Genomic DNA, 13,432 nt, shown 5'->3' on the forward strand with positions numbered 1-13,432 from the left:
AATTGTGGAAGTGTGAACTAGGATAGGATGTGAAAAGATTCACAATAAATACATGTGTTTCCGTTCTGAAATGAAATGCAGACTCAATGGTCTGTGAGGTGTAGTAGCAGAGAGCTAGTGAGGATTGAGCTTAGGCATTGATCACTCAGAGAATTACTTAACAGGTGATGGCATGCCTTGATTATGTCAAAGTGCCTTGTGCAGAAAAATTTATAGACTTTGTACAAGATCAAATGAGCAAATTGCATGAGGTAAGTTTTTGTTAGCATATCAGTAGCATTGCCATCTTTACTAGGAACAACTAATAATTGATTTTTATATGGAATCAGTACACTAGAAATGAACAAGAAAGCTGATAATCTGCCAATTGTGCACAACAGAGTGCCTGATTGAATCATGGACATTTAATCATTCTAATAAGAATAACAAGCTCTGTATAATTTGACTGATTTCTGCTGGTAGAATACAGTGGTCAGCTATTGCATTGAGGAATATGAATACTTAACCACTGCTGTTTTGATCTACAATCAGCATTATCAGACATAACAGCTAATGAGGTGTCAAAAAGCTGTGCATGTGGGGAATGCTTTACAACGTGGAGTGAAATAAATATCACATTGTGCCATGAGTTTTGAAATGTCATTCCGAATGTATATGTAGGTATAGCTGTGTGAATTGAGAGTGGGTATTATATGCAACCCAGTTGCCTTTCTCAGAAAAGATGGCAATATTGAATTCACCCCAGATTTCAGTGCACTGCTAGTGTGGTACTCCAATCTGACTACTCCTGACAACATTTCACCTGAAATGACTTATTCTTAATTTCAGATTAATACTATTTCTTTCAAAATAACAAGTTCTTTTATTAAGTTTGTCTACACTGAATACATATCAGATTGAAACTACATTATAATTCTTCAGACACACCCATGTATAGTATGTTATTTTTAAAAAAATCATTAATTTTCTGGTTAATTCACATTTTATTTTGACATGACCAATTGCAAAGATACTAAATGGTCATCTTCACTAAACAGCAGTGTGTTTCTCATTGAGTAAAAGATCTACAACAACAATGCTGCATATTAATCTGAAGATGGCTGATATGTTTGAGTCTAGATAAGTTAGGAATATAGACATTATTGTGTCAGGAAATAAATATTTCTTTTAAAGAAATCAGGTAAATGTGTTTGGAAAGTTCTTGTAGAATGTAAATACTTTAGTATTAAAGGAGATCACTCACCAAAAAGCATAAGTATTGAGTTGTCGATAGGCACACACAAAAGAAGGAAAATGTGCTAGCTTCCAAAGTTATCCTTTGATGAGCTAGAGTACACACACACATACACACACACACACACACACACACACACACACACTCGTGCGTGCACATACATGATGCTGACTAGCACACATACTCACATATACGCTAGTAGATACACTTATGCCCCTAAATGGTGCATAGGCATAGGCATATCTATGACAGAGAGAGGGAAAGAGAGAGAGTACCTGTGTGTGTGTGTGTGTGTGTGTGTGTGTGTGTGTGTACTCCAGCTCATCAAAGGATAACTCCTAAAGTTACCAAGTTTTCCTTCCTTTGTGTGAGCCTATTGACAATTCAGCATTTCTGTTTTCCGGTGAGGGATTGTCTTTCATTTTAAAGTAAAAAGATACCAGATAATTTTGATTAGTAACTATCATATCAGTGTTGTTGTCCTGCTGTCAGTATCCCAGATCCATGGACACTTAATGAAGCTTGACTCATTATAAATCAGAAACGTGTCTGACACCTTGCTATTTCAAGCACATAGTGTTTATAGGCTGTTACTGCAACTTGTGTTAACTGCATGGGTACTGAGTTCATAGTAACCACCTGTTTTCATTATTTTAAAATACATTTACATCATTATTTGTTTGTGTGTTTCATGTGCCTTTTTTTAAATTACATCAGTTCTGCAGTTTTCTTTGTTATAAGTGTATTATAATTTGTAGCACATTTCATACATTGTCAACTTATATTAGTTCATTTCTTCATCAGAGGACCATTCATCACAGCTTTGGGCAAGATATGGTGTCCTGAACACTTCATCTGTGTCAATGGACAGTGCCGCCGACCACTGCAAGACATTGGATTTGTAGAGGAAAAGGGAGAGCTGTACTGTGAATTCTGTTTTGAGAAATATATTGCACCAACATGTGATAAGTGCAATACCAAAATAAAGGGAGTAAGTATGGAACTTACTATGCTGCTACTGCTGCAAGCTAGTTTAAAACTGAAGCTTTCTGACAGATTAAAATTTTGTGTTGGGTATCTACATCTATACTCTGCAAACCACCATGGCATGTATGGCAGAGCATACGTCCCATTGTACTAGTTATTAGGACTTCTTCCTGTTCCATTCATTCATGGAACATGGAAAGAATGATTGTTTGAATGCCTCTCTGTGTGCAGTAATTATTCTAATCTTATCCTCACGATCCCTGTGTGAGTGATACATAGAGGGTAGTGGTATATCCCTAGAGTAATCATTTAAAGCCGGTTCTTGAAAATTTGTTAATAAACTTTCTCAGGACAGTTTACATCTGTCTTCAAGAGTCTGCCATTTCAGTTGCTTCAATATCTCTGTGACACTCTTCCATGGATTAAGCAAACCTGTGACCATTTGTGCCGCACTTCTCTATATCAGTTCAGTATCCCCTTTTAGTCCTATCTGATAAAGGTCCCACACACAGCAATATTCTAGATGAGTTGCATAAGCGATTTGTAAGCAACCTATTTAGTAGACTGATTGCACTTCCCCAGTAGTCTACTGCTTTACCCATGACTGAACCTATGTGATCATTCCATTTCATGTCCCTACGAAGGTGTTACTCCCAGGTATTTATATGAGTTGGCCGATCCCGCCAGTGACTCATAAATATTATAGCCAGAGGATACTACATTTTTTTTCGTTTTGTGAAGTGCACAATTTTACATTTGTGATCATTTAGAGCAAGTTGCCAATCTCTGCACCATGTTGAAATAATATCGAGCTCTGGCTGAATATTCATGTAGCTTCTTTCAGATAGAACTTCATTACAGATAATTGCATCACCTGTAAAAAGCCTTATTTTACTATTAATACTGTCTGCAGAGTCTTTAATATATAACGTGAGCAGCAAGGATCCCAACACACTTCCCTGGGACACACCCGAAGTTACTCTTCATCCAAGATAATGTGCTGTGTCCTCCTTACCAAAAGTCCTCAATCCAGTCACAAATTTCACACGATACCAAATATGATAATACTTTAGATAATAAGCGTAGCTGTGGTACTGAGTCAAATGCTTTTCAGAAATCAAGAAACATAGCATCTACCTGGTTGCCTTGAACCAAAGCTTTCAGTATGTCATGTGAGAAAAGTACGAGTTGGGTTTCACATGATCGATGTTTTTGAAAACCATGCTGGTCGGCATTGAGAAAGTCATTCTGCTCAAGATACCTCATTACGTTAGAGCTCAGAATATGTTCTAAGATTCTACAACAAATTGATGTCAAATATATTGGACGGTAGTTTTGTGGATCACTTCTACTACTGTTCTTGTTGACAGGTGTGACCTGTGCCTTTTTCCAAGAAATGGGAATGGTTTTTTGGTTGTCAGATCTAAGATAGATTATAGTGAGAAGAGGGTCTAACTCAGCCGCAAATTCAGTATAGAATCTGACAGGGATCCCATTGGGGCCTGGATCTTTGTTCAGTTTTAATGATTTCAGCAGTTTCTCAACACCACTGGCACTAATATTTATTTCATTCATCTTTTCAGTGATATGAGGATTAAATTGGGACAATTCTCTTGGCTTTTCCTTTGTAAAGGAATATTTGAGACTGGAGTTCAGCATTTCAGTTTTTGCTTTGCTACCCTTAATTTCAGTTCCTGTCTCATTCGCTAGGGACTGGACACTAACTTTGGTGCCACTAACAGCCTTTACATACAACCAGTATTTCTTTGGATTTTGTGAAATGTCATTTGACAATATTTTTCTATGGTAGTCATTGGAGGCATCACTTGTTGCTCTCTTGACAGCCAAACCTTCTTCATTCAGCATCTCTCTCTCTTTTTTATTATTATTATTATTTTTTTTTAGAAGTTCCTTTATAGTGACTGTATACCATGGAGGTTCCCTTTCATTATGAACTGTCCTACTGGGTACATATCCATCCCAGTGCATGGTCAACTGTTCTTTTAAACTTGAGCCAGAGTTCCTCTAGTGCTCATGACCTGTGCTGAAAGTTTGAAGTTCCTCATTGAGATAAGACATTACTGATTTTTTTTTATCTAATTTACTAAACTTATATATCTTTCTGCTTGTTTTAGTTGTCCTTTGTGCTTTGGTAATCACTGTTGCCACAACTGCATCATGGTTGCTGATACCAGTTTCATTATGGACATTCTCGAAGAAGTCAGGTCTATTGTTGCCATTAGATCCAATATATTCCCATCATGAGTGGGGTTCCTAACTAACTGTCCTAGGTAGTTTTCAGAGAAGGCATTTAGTAAAGTTTCACAGGATGTCTTGTCATGCCCACCACTAACAACATTGTGATTTTCCCAATTAATTGTTAGATGATTAAAGTCTTCACAGCATGATTGGGGAACTTAACGTCCAAGTGAACTGAGGTTTTCTCTGAAGTTTTTGGTTACATTAGGAGATGGGTCTCGTGGGTGATAGAAGAATCCAATTATCATTTTATGCCCACCTCTGATACTGAGTCTTGCCCAAACAATCTCACATGCAGCTTCAATTTCTATATCAGTGGATTTGATTTTTTTGTCTACTGCAACAAATACACCACTACAATTTCCCATTCGCTTGTCCTTTCAATATACACTTAAATTTTCCCCAAAAATCTACTGCTATCAATTTCAGGTTTCAACCAGCTTTCTGTACCTAGTATTATGTGAGCTTCACTGCGTTTCATGAGCGCTTCAAACTCTGACACTTTGTTACAAATGCTTTGGCAGTTTACCATTAGGATTTTAATACTCTCATGTGTGGGAGGCATTTCTTTCGATCTTACAGTAATACTTCTGGAATTCATACAACCATCATTATATGGATTGGATGGACTCGTCTAATCTAAAAACTCTTGTGTGCACCCCAAACACAGTCAGCTACTTGAGTAGCAGCCTCTGATGTGTAGTGCACACCTGACCGATTGAGGGGGACCCTACAGTTTTGAACTCTATGGCGCAAGTCCAGAAGTTGTAGCCTAGCTTGTCACAAAACTTTCAAAGTCTCTGGTTCGGTCCTTCCACTCGACTCAGAAACAAAGGGCCACAATCAGTTCTCGGGACAAAGCTGCAAACTGTGAGCTCCATTGAAAGTCCATGTGCTAGGCTGGTCTCCTCAACCTTCTCTGCCAGTTTCTTGAATGATCCGAGAATGACTTCGGAGCCCAGACAACAGGCATCATTTGTTCCAATGTGTGCCACAATCTGCAGTTGCGTTTACCTCCTCCTGATACTGGACAAAACAGGTTTCCCCAAAACAGGTGAAGTGAGTCCCACTGGCTCAGTTTCAGTGAAAGACAGTACATCTAACTTGTCGGTCTGGGGGATCGGTACAACACCCTAAGTCCCCCCTGGTTCCCGACCACCCTGTACAGGACACCTAGATTCACCTTTGATACACTGCTTGCAGTCAATTGGATGGGTAATGACAGATACCGTACTTTCTGCAGAGGAGGCAGGATCCACAGGAGAGGACAGTACTTGAGGTAGCTCTGGTACAGGTGTTACAGGTACACGACTCTGATTTGCAGCAGCCATCAATCATTTGACAGTAGTCAGGGCAATTTCCAGATGCTTATGAATCTCAACCAACTCATCCCATGTTTGAGAACAGCATTAACAATGGAGCTGCATTTTGGGTGGTGCAACGTATTACGAGACAGTGAACAAAGGACTTTAAATTAAACCTGCTGATTATCTTTTGACCTATTGAGCTAAAACGTTGCTAATTCCCTATAAGAACTGAAGTAGATACGCAAAACAAGAGTTCTACTAAGGCAACACAAAAACCTGTGGTAGAAGTTACTAGTTTCCTAAAACCTTTTGATGTTAATTATAGTTGTTAGCAAACTGAAAAAACCGAGTTAATTTACAATAAATGCAGATAATATTTAAGGCTACTCCTCTTTGAGGGAAAACTAGATGTAGTTAGGAAATCTGCTACAGTAACTATATTACAAACCCCAATTGCTCGTAGATTATGCAAAGAACAATGGTTGCTTCCAAAAATTCTCAGAAATAGATGTTTATTTGCATTGATATACAATGATATTCAGGGGTGATGAATACTTTACTTGAACTGTGAACCATAAACGCTGATTTGCTATGAATTAAATTACATATCCAAAGCACTTGTACCACTAACTTACGAAAACATAGTTTTGTAAGTATCCAAAAATTCTGAAACTAATCTATTTCTGATGTAATTCAAAAAATGAAGTTGGAGACAGATTGTTTTGAATGAGGATAGGTCTACTGTCCTTAAAAATTTTAAAAGTGCATAATTTAGTTTAAACCTACAATTGACAATAACAATACCAGTTCATCGCAGCACTTGCGAATGTTCAAGTTTTCACAATATATCACAATACAAATGGGTATTGATACACTCAGTGTAAGATAACACAGGAAAAGCTACGCAAACAATAAAATATGTGAATATAGAACTTTAAGTTGACACATGATCTTGTGCAAGTGGTCTCACACAAGGGAAAATACCTAAGATGGCTTTTATTTATAAATAAACATGTGTATTACACAGATTTTTCACTCAGTTGATTCTGTATGCACTTCTTATCTCAGTCAAAAGTGCTATAGGGTGCAGAACCAATGAATCACATCTTCCGCATGTTGTAGCTAACAATGCGAGATATAGAAATAATCTGATTCTTTGTCTTAGATGAGTAGTTCTTGATCAGCCAGCTCATTTGAGCACACCTCACAGCCTAACACAAAGACTCAGTCTGTTAGTACTTTTATCCTACTTTAATGATATTTTCTTAATCTACTTAATCTTGTGTTATCTATGCTTTATGTTAACAGAAATATTGATAAGTTATTTTTCATATATGGGGTAATTACAAAGTTAATGCAACATTTCAAAAAATTGGCATAGATAAATAGCCAAGAACAATTTAAGAAATGATACAGTATGTTAGAGACAATCTCCCAAAGTTATTTTTTCAATACTTATAAATGTTCTGTTTGTCCACACAGCACATGTCTAATCAGTAGTCCAATTCTGCCCATACCCCACCCAGCTTATTGAGAGTGATTGTAAGAACAGCTGCTGCTATGCATCATCACAAGTCTTTGAGGTTATGTGGTAGAAACAGAACATAAACACTATCCTTGATGTAACACCACAATAAAAAATCACAAGGCGTCATGTCTGGCAACAATGGTAGCCATTCAAGTAGTGCTAGGTCAGCAGCTGTAACATGACCTATCCAGTGACATGGCAACATCTCACTCAGTAATTTTATATGCAACTGTAGAAATGTGGAGGAGCACCAATTTGTTGAAATGTGAAATCCCGGCTATCAGTTTCAAGTTGTGGTATGAACCACAGTTGATACATGTCAAGGTAGATAATATTATGGACACCTCTCTCAGAAAAGAAGATGGGTCCATAGACTGTCTTGTTGGACAAGACAAAGAACACATTAACTTCTCAGAATCTGGGATGTGTTTGACCGTGCATGTGGATTTTCTGTCCTCTATATATGTGCATTATGCCAGTTGACCTTTCCCAAAACATGAAAAGTGACTTTCTCACTAAAGCTTAATTTGCTTTCAAAGTCATAATTTTAAAGATGTTTCTGCATATCAGCCCAGAACAGCAGTATCTTGCCACATCTTATGTATATTGGAGCTTCAATTTGTACAACTTCACTCTTAATCGGTTATGAAAGATTTTCATTACTATTGGCTGACAGATGTTCAGTTCTGCATTAGCCTGACTGGTAAATTTTGTAGGACTTCACATCTTCATGTCTCCCAAATAGTACAATCCTTGTTTTGACGTGCTTGGCTGCTCAAACGTTTTGCATTTTACACATAACCAACCTCCTTGAATTTCTTACACCACTTTGCTGTGGTATTGTAAACTAGTGGTGTCTTTTGGAACATGCCACAGAAAACTCTTTGGACACTCTCTACTAATTTCCAGTGGGCACAGTCTGTAACACACAATGCTTTCTCTGTCTGGTTTGCCACCATTTTCAGCAAATGTGCTTGGTACTGCCTCTGTCAGTGGTTTTCCAAACTAACCTGCCAGCACCACATTAGAAAAAAAATTAAGAGTTTGTCTTTCACACATTGTGTGATTTGTTACATTGTTTTTAATCATTAACTTATACCAATTTTTAAAAATGTTTTGTGGACTTTATAATTACTCTGAATTTTCACAGGATACACAAAATTATATTAAATTGGATTTGTGGAAAAATCTGAATCCTAATAGAAACATGATTTAAAATTAATCACACACAGTATTAAACTAACATCATTGCAGGTTCTGCATTCATTGTTAAAGTGCAGAGCAGATTCTCCACTCTTGCGGAAACTTTTTCATAAGCTCTATGTAGATACAAGGCAGGGCATGCTCAATGGAGATATTGTCTTGTAAATATAAGGAAAGAAGATGTTAAAATGTTTGAGTTGTTTAACTACACTGTACATTAATGTTAATAGCACGTGACAGAAAAAGATCACTGGATTACTGTTTAAAGTTGTCAAGACATGAAAAACTGGAGTTGATGATGATGATTGGTTTGCGGGGCACTCAACTGTGCGGTTATCAGTGCCCGTACAAATTCCCAACCTTTGCTCAATCCAGTCTGCCACTTCGATGAATGATAATGAAATGGTGAGGACAACACAAACACCCAGTCATCTCGAGGCAGGTGAAAATCCTTGACCGAACCGGGAATTGAACCCGGGACCCCATGCTCGGGAAGCGAGAACACGACCGCAAGACCACGAGCTGTGGACAAACTGGAGTTGAGCTTACACATAAGTGAACAGGAAATTGGGCATGAGTCCCAAACAGTTTGGACTTTATAATTAGTTACTGTATCAAGAAAAAGAGGTAAAGGAAATATATATGAGCGACTGAGAGAAATACATGTATAGCTGGAAAGTTCTGGTATAATTAAATACTTTAGGAGTCCAGGAGACCATTCAACAAAAAGCAGAAGTGTTGAACCATTAACAGGTGCACACAAAAAAGAAGGAAAAGTTGCTACCTTTCAGAATAAATCCTCTGTCATGCTAGAGTACACGCACACGTTCGCGCACACACACACACACACACACACACACACACACACACACACACACACACACACATATGCTTGCACACTTGTATCCCTATATAGTGCATGCTGGATGCACAACGACAGGATTGCAGTTCATCATGCGGACGAGGGTGGGGTGGAGGTTGTATGGGGTAGAGTAGATAGATAAATAGATAGGAATTTTTCCCACATGGAATGTTTCCCTCTATTATATAAATAGATAGATAGATAGATAGATAGAGAGAGAGAGAGAGAGAGAGAGAGAGAGTGGGAAAACACACACACACACAAACACGTGCTTGCACACTTGTATCCCTATATAGTGCATGCTGGATGCGCAATGCCAGGATTGCAGTTCATCATGCGGACGAGAGTGGGGTGGAGGTTGTATGGGGTAGAGTAGATAGATAGGTAGATATATAGATAGAGTGGGAGGCAGGAAGAAGGGTTGGAGTGTTTGTTTAATGGCTCAGAGGGAGGGGGCTGGTTTGCTGTCTAGCAATGGGAGAGGGAACCATGCAGGTGCATACACTAGGCATATGATGCACGGTTGTTGGAGCAGGTGAGGAGCAAACAATGAGGAAGATGACATTAGGACATGAATTGAGAGTGGGTGATGGGAAAGGGAAAGGGGAAACTGTTGGATGTAGGATGGGGATATTGGTTAAATAAAGACTGAGGCCAGGAGGTTTATGGGAGTAAAGGATGTGCTACAAGGATAACTCCCCTCTGTATAATTCAAAAAAGCTGGTGTTGGAGGGAAGGATCCAGATGGCACAGTCTGTGAATTATCCATTGAAATCAAGCATGTGGTGGTCAGCTGTGTGTTGTGCCACTAGGTGGTCAATTGTATTCTTGGCCGTGGTTTGGCAATGACCATTCATTCTGGTGGAGTGTTGGTTGGTTGTCATATTGACATAAAGAGCTGTGCAGAGCTCATACCAACTCCGCTGCAATTGTTGCACAGCTTTTTATGTTGGTGCGACAAACTAGCAGCTGTCCACTAGAATAAATGACCACCATCAAACTGTGCCAAGCACAATATTGACCACTCAATGGCACAAAATGCAGCTGAGCACAGCATGCTAGATTTCAACATCTGCTTCACAACTTGTGCCATCTCGGCCCTTCCCTCCACTACCAACACTTCTTTACTGTGTGGGTGGGAATTATCCTTGCAACACATCCTCCCCTCCAGCAATCCTCCTGACCTCAGACTTCATTAACTCAATGTCCTTACACTCTTCACCCAACAGTTTCCCCTTTCTTTGTCCTATCACCCCCTCCCAATTCATGTCCCAGTGCCGCATCATGCACTGCTCCCCACCAGCATCAATACCTGTGTGTCACGTGCCTAGCCCACATGCCTGCATCTCTCCCTGCTCCATTGCTAGCCAGCAAACCAGCTGCCCCCCTCTGAGTCACTACCATACACTTGCCAATCTCTCTTTCTGTCTGCCACCTGCCGAACTGCAATTCTGGCATTGTGCAACCAACCAGCACTATGTAGGCGCACACCTGCTTGTGTGCATGCATGCATGTGCAAGTGTGGTACGTGTGTGTGTGTGTGTGTGTGTGTGTGTGTGTGTGTGTGTGTGTGTATTCTGGCTTAAGAAAGGATCTGTTCTCAAAGCTTCCAAAATTTTTGTGTGTACCTGTTGATCACTCAATGCTTCTGCTTTTCATTGAGTGGCCTTCTCTGCTTCTGAAGTATTGAGAGAAAGATAAGTCAGTCTTAATGTTGTACCAGAAGAGAAGTGGATTACAAGTAAAATACAGAGAGCTACTTAAGAAGCTTCTCTGAACCTCATATGTTTCCTGATGTATCCTGTGTGAGGTCATTCGCCCATGACAAGTGAACATTTACGTGTGAAGTATGGGGGCAAAGTCCCTGCCAGCCCATCCTGATTTAAGTGTTCCATATTTTTCATAAATCTGTTGAGGCAAATGCCAAGATGGCTGTATTATTATTGTTGTTGTTGTTGTTGTCGTCTTCAGTCCTGAGACTGGTTTGATGCAGCTCTCCATGCTACTCTATCCTGTGCAAGCTTCTTCATCTCCCAGTACCTACTGCAACCTACATCCTTCTGAATCTGCATAGTGTATTCATCTCTTGGTCTCCCTCTACGATTTTTACCCTTGACGCTGCCCTCCAATGCTAAATTTGTGATCCCTTGATGCCTCAAAACGTGTCCTACCAACCGATCCCTTCTTCTAGTCAAGTTCTGCCACAAACTTCTCTTCTCCCCAATCCTATTCAATACCTCCTCATTAGTTACGAGATCTACCCACCTTATCTTCAGCATTCTTCTGTAGCACCACATTTCGAAAGCTTCTATTCTCTTCTTGTCCAAACTAGTTATCGTCCATGTTTCACTTCCATACATGGCTACGCTCCATACAAATACTTTCAGAAACGACTTCCTGACACTTAAATCTATACTCGATGTTAACAAATTTCTCTTCTTCAGAAACGATTTCCTTGCCATTGCCAGTGTACATTTTATATCCTCTCTACTTTGACCATCATCAGTTATTTTACTCCCTAAATAGCAAAACTCCTTTACTACTTTAAGTGTCTCATTTCCTAATCTAATTCCCTCAGCATCACCTGATTTAATTTGACTACATTCCATTATCCTCGTTTTGCTTCTGTTGATGTTCATCTTATATCCTCCTTTCAAGACACTGTCCATTCCGTTCAACTGCTCTTCCAAGTCCTTTGCTGTCTCTGACAGAATTACAATGTCATCGGCAAACCTCAAAGTTTTTACTTCTTCTCCATTAATTTTAATACCTACTCCAAATTTTTCTTTTGTTTCCTTTACTGCTTGCTCAATATACAGATTGAATAACATCGGGGAGAGGCTACAACCCTGTCTCACTCCTTTCCCAACCACTGCTTCCCTTTCATGCCCCTCGACTCTTATAACTGCCATCTCATTCCTCTCATTTTAACACATTCTTTGGGGAAAGTATACACCAATGAATTAACAGCAATATGGAGACTATATTCCCAACAAATCAATTGGTACTATAATGCGTTCACATCAGTACTGTCAGATACTTTGTAAATGTCATTGGCTCCAAAGTTAGAGCTGCACATAATATACAATTTTTGTTAGAATACAGAGGACTAAAATTGAAAGCAAATCTGGGCTAATAAATATGTGTAAAACTAATGAAGAAAATACAATTTGTTTTCCATAGGACTGCTTGAATGCCATTGGAAAGCATTTCCATCCAGAGTGCTTCTTGTGTGCTTACTGTGGCAAGTTGTTTGGTAACAGCCCCTTCTTCCTTGAAGATGGACTTCCATACTGTGAGGCAGGTCAGTATCAAATAGTTAGACGTTTGGATTCTTTATTAATGCTCTTTTTTCATTTCTATGTTTGTGTCCACTGAGCAGCTTCATTTTCTTATCTCAGTTTTCTGAAATTCATTTTGAGCATTTGTACATGAAGTAAATCACTGCTTATTGTCCATATAATTAGTGACAGTAGAGCACAATGGACAAGTACAGTATCAAGTTCTTTCTTAAAAACTGCAGTGATCATAGAAGGAATAATATTTTATATTTTTTTGAAAATAATTATTGAATACTGTTAAAAGGTCACATATAAAGTAAATGATAATCTGTCAAGAGTTGAGTAGCTTTTAATAATGCCTGTGTACTTCATATAGTTGTTCTGCTTGCTAAACAACATTCTCACTGCAAGGTTTTTGTCAAATTCATGTAAACAATTTTTGAATACTTTTATTGATTTGGGGGGAATGCTCAAGACAATTGTTCTGTGACAACTCTCACTTTTTGTGGACAGGTTTACTTTTTTTGGGGAAGGAGTTCAGTCAGATACAAAATTCTTACAGAGATTTATATTTCTGTTATTTCTGTCATTGGTTCATTGTTTATTGGTTGTTACCTTCAATCTTTTTTCGTGTCATAGTTAAGCAGAGGTTTATGTCACTACAAGTGAGTCTCTAACACTCATTTAATGAGACAGATGACAAAGAAATGTGTGGTCATGTAAATAATGCATTAAACAATTCTGAAACACTGTCTAAATCAGCTCCAGGAG

The 13,432-nt window shown here is 38.8% G+C and overlaps 1 protein-coding gene across 4 annotated transcripts in view; it reads left to right on the plus strand.

Annotated features, from left to right (window-relative positions):
- Window positions 1-13,432, plus strand: part of LOC126203983 (PDZ and LIM domain protein Zasp-like) — a 300,443-nt gene that overhangs the window by 258,313 nt on the left and 28,698 nt on the right. For all 4 annotated transcript variants that reach the window (XM_049938409.1, XM_049938408.1, XM_049938410.1 and 1 more), the window contains 2 exons: window positions 2,039-2,225; window positions 12,564-12,684. In XM_049938409.1, the coding sequence (XP_049794366.1) occupies window positions 2,039-2,225; window positions 12,564-12,684 (308 nt within the window). The remainder of the gene's footprint in view (window positions 1-2,038; window positions 2,226-12,563; window positions 12,685-13,432) is intronic.

Source organism: Schistocerca nitens, chromosome 9 (genome assembly GCF_023898315.1).
Source record: "Schistocerca nitens isolate TAMUIC-IGC-003100 chromosome 9, iqSchNite1.1, whole genome shotgun sequence".
NCBI lineage: Eukaryota > Metazoa > Arthropoda > Insecta > Orthoptera > Acrididae > Schistocerca > Schistocerca nitens.